Source organism: Cariama cristata, unplaced genomic scaffold, assembly GCF_000690535.1.
Source record: "Cariama cristata isolate BGI_N322 unplaced genomic scaffold, ASM69053v1 scaffold13212, whole genome shotgun sequence".
In the NCBI taxonomy this organism is placed as follows: domain Eukaryota; kingdom Metazoa; phylum Chordata; class Aves; order Cariamiformes; family Cariamidae; genus Cariama; species Cariama cristata.
The window spans coordinates 1-3,647 of NW_009602186.1; the positions used below are offsets into that span (position 1 = coordinate 1).

At 35.1% G+C, this 3,647-nt stretch overlaps 1 protein-coding gene across 1 annotated transcript in view; it reads left to right on the plus strand.

Moving 5' to 3' along the window:
• Positions 1-116: 116 nt before the first annotated feature.
• Positions 117-3,647, plus strand: part of BRD7 (bromodomain containing 7) — a 14,814-nt gene continuing 11,283 nt past the window's right edge. The window contains 4 exon segments of the mRNA XM_009694647.1: positions 117-344; positions 1,110-1,239; positions 1,638-1,695; positions 3,341-3,485. Of these exon segments, the coding sequence (XP_009692949.1) occupies positions 117-344; positions 1,110-1,239; positions 1,638-1,695; positions 3,341-3,485 (561 nt within the window).

Below are 3,647 nucleotides of genomic sequence, written 5' to 3' on the forward strand. Positions count from 1 at the left end.
AAAATGAGATCTGGTTTGGTGGCAGCCTTTGAAAGGACTCTGAGGCAGTGGAGAGCTTGTGCTGTGTTACTCGGACCGAGTATGAGAGTGTGCTCTGTGCGGTACTCACACGGCTTATGTCTCTCCTGTTTTAAGAATATGTAGAAAAGCCCCTGAAGCTGGTGCTGAAAGTTGGAGGAAGTGAAGTTGCTGAACTCTCTACTGGAAATGCAGGACTTGATTCCAGCCTATACGAAGACAAATCTGAACATGAAAAACACAAAGACAGAAAAAGGAAAAAGAGAAAGAAAGGAGAAAAACAAGTTCCTGGAGAAGAAAAGGAGAAAAGAAAGAGAAGAGTTAAGGTATGTATTCAAGCTAGTGCATTTTAGCCAAAAAAAACCAAACCCCATCTTTCTCTAGTTGTCACATCAAAAGGTAAGCCAATGTGACTGTAACTTGTATCCTTAAATTGGAATACATTGAAACTCAGTATTTAATTTTGCCGATTCCTTTTCTTCAGGTACTTTTATTAGAAAAAGATGAGGGAAATCATCTGAAATTTCTCATCTTTCAGAAAATATTGAGAATAAGAGCACAGAAAATTAAAAAGGGGGCGTGTAAATTCTGTGTCTAAATAAATCCATTTATACAAAACAGAATGAAGAATTGAAAATAAAAAAGGTATATTTCCTTCTTGAGGTTCTTAGTGTGATAAGTAATTACAACACATTTATTTGAAGCATTATGAACACCTCTAAATTTTAAATTTCCTGACTATTTCTTACTAGTTTTTCTAAAACCTTCAAAAATCATCTTAGGCACTTCACTGGAGACACTTCTCTGTGCAGAGAATACTGCAGTTGTTCCTGTCATGCTATAAGTGGCTGTCTGTTGCATTTAAAAAAAAAAATGATTATGTGATCCATTGCATTATATAGCTGAATTACTTTATTGTCCAGCAGATGGAGACAGTACATAAACAATACAAAGTTTTTAAAGACTTAACAATTGTTAGTATGTTTTTTAAACTATGTGAGATTGTTTTGAAAAATCCAGAGCATTATGTACAGTAATAATGCTGGTTTTCCAGGTTCTCCAAGTTTCTGTAACAATTCTTCTCTTTCTAGGAGGATAAAAAGAAACGAGATCGAGACCATGCAGACAGTGAGGGAGAACAGGAAATGAAATGTCAGACCCCTATCAGATTGGAATTGCCACCAGATAAACCATTGACAAGTACTTTGTCAAAACAGGAAGGTAGAAAAAAAAAAATTTCTTTTGCCAATTGCAGTTTTCCTTAATTGACTCACATTTTATTGTTGTTTGTTTCTATAGCAAGTGACTTGACATTTTTTGCCATCTCATTGTTTTTCTCCATCTCGTACAAAAACTTGAAATTATGTTACTGTATCCTTCTTTTGCAGAATGGTATCTCGTACCTATGTCAGAGCAAGCAGAACGTCAAGTAATGACAATGAGAAAAGTAGATGCCCTATGAATGCTGTGGGTTTTGCCACTGTATTGTTTTCATTTATGATGAATTCTCAAAGTTGCATCAGTTTTGTTTAGTTGATTTCTAGTACCTTGGAAGTTTGGTACCTCTTACAGTCGGTTCTGTCTCACACCCTTTCTCCCCACACTTCTTTTTGGTCTAGAGGTGGAGCAGACACCACTTCAGGAAGCTCTGAATCAACTCATGAGACAGCTGCAGAGGTAAATGTCTGTGCTACAGGCTTTCAGAGCTATGAAATGAAAACAACATACATTAAGGGAAGAGGCATATAAAAAGCTGAGTGAAAATATTATTGCTAAATATATTGCTAACAGGGCTATTTTAGGAATTTTAAGTAGTAGTTTGAGAGTGAATGCTTATAACTTCTCAGCTTAGGCTTCTTGTAAACACCTCCAGTTTCAAGTTGAGAGTACTTTTAAAAAAAAACTTACAAAAATAGGACAATTTTCCAATACTGTGATGCTTTCTTTATAAGAACCTTTTTCCAGAGAGGCAGAAGAGTTCAGAATGAACTTGCCAAAACTTCTTTTACCTTGAGTTCTCCTATTTTTAGCATTATTTACTATGAAAAGGGAGTATGCATTTCTTCAAAACTTAAACCGTGTTCTCTTACTGTCTTATTACCCAAATGTCTTTTGATTAAATCAATCAGATTTGCAGAATTTGCAGTTCTTTCAAGTAGACTGATTTAAGATACTCTTTCTTGACTTTAAGAATATCTGTATGTCTTGTACGAGAGTGGTTGAAGGATCTTTCCCTTTACCTGTTTCACCAGATTCAGCTTGAAACTTTGTTCGCAAGTTTTCTCTTAACCTTAAATTTTCAAGACCTTGGTGTCAGTTTCAAGAAACTAACAACCAACTATCAAAAAGTGTGTGTGTTTGTTTTGGCTGCCTTTCCATGCATACCGGAAAAAGCAGCCACTTTTGGCGTTGAATCATGTGTCTCAATTGGAAGCTATTGTGCAAGTGTCCCACAGGTGTTGCAGAATATCTGTGCTGTGTGCTTCTGCAGTATGTATAGCAAAATGCTTTTCACTGTTCTGTAGCAGCTTGGCAATTTGGAGTAGAAATCTGTAAGTCATAATCAAGCCTCAGGAAAAAGGCCTGAAATGCCAAGGGTTTCACCAGTGTATGTACTATCAACACTGGCATAGGAGGCCAGTCTCATGCTACAGAGTTCAGTGAAAAGCAAAAAACCAGAGATTCTGGAGGAGAGATTCTTGCCCACTAAACCTGATCCTAAGGGAAAAATACCAACCAACTGTATTTGATTTTAATGCTATTAGAAGCACATAGGAACATCAGTGTATGTCAGAGATCATTGAAAGTCTTTGGAAATTTTAATGTAAAAAAAAAACTATGAACATTACGTAACCTGAAAATTAACATAATCATAAATACGTTATATCACAACTTTTAGCAACAAGCTTTCCCTTCTGTTAATTTCAGATTAAGGAAGGAATGAAAAGTGTACATTCTTATGAGATTTGTTCCCTTTATTTTTCAATAACTTAATTATAATATAAAACCACTTTTCAAAAAGCCAAAAAAAGTGGCTTTGGTTAGGGTTTTTTTTTTTAAATCATCTTGAGAACACAGGTAGTTATCAAAATGTAGAACTAGCTTCTGAAATAAGTTTGTAGCACTTTTTTGGTATATGAGTTTGCATATGGGATCTTTTCAACCTTAAAAAGTGAAAGATTATGCTGACACAAGCCACTTCTAGCTTTATGGTTTTGATTCCTTTTCAGCTTAGTCCTTTCCTTTCTATATAATACCAAGCTCAATATGTTCTTTGTTAGAAGTTGAAACATAAAAAAACTGTCTTTTCATTTCTTAACAGAAAGGATCCAAGTTCTTTCTTTTCATTTCCTGTGACTGACTTTATTGCCCCTGGCTATTCCATGATCATTAAAAACCCAATGGATTTTAGTACCATGAAAGAGAAGATCAAGAACAACGGGTACCAGTCCATAGAAGAATTAAAGGTAATTTTATACATTTTATTTTGACTACAGAGATACAATATGCTCAATTGACTTGAACTCTAGTATTTTATGAGAATATGAAGATGCCAAAAGAACTAGTACATCTCCCTGAAGAAATGTTTCTTGTTGAATTTTTGTGAGCACGCAAATTCTGGAAGGGAA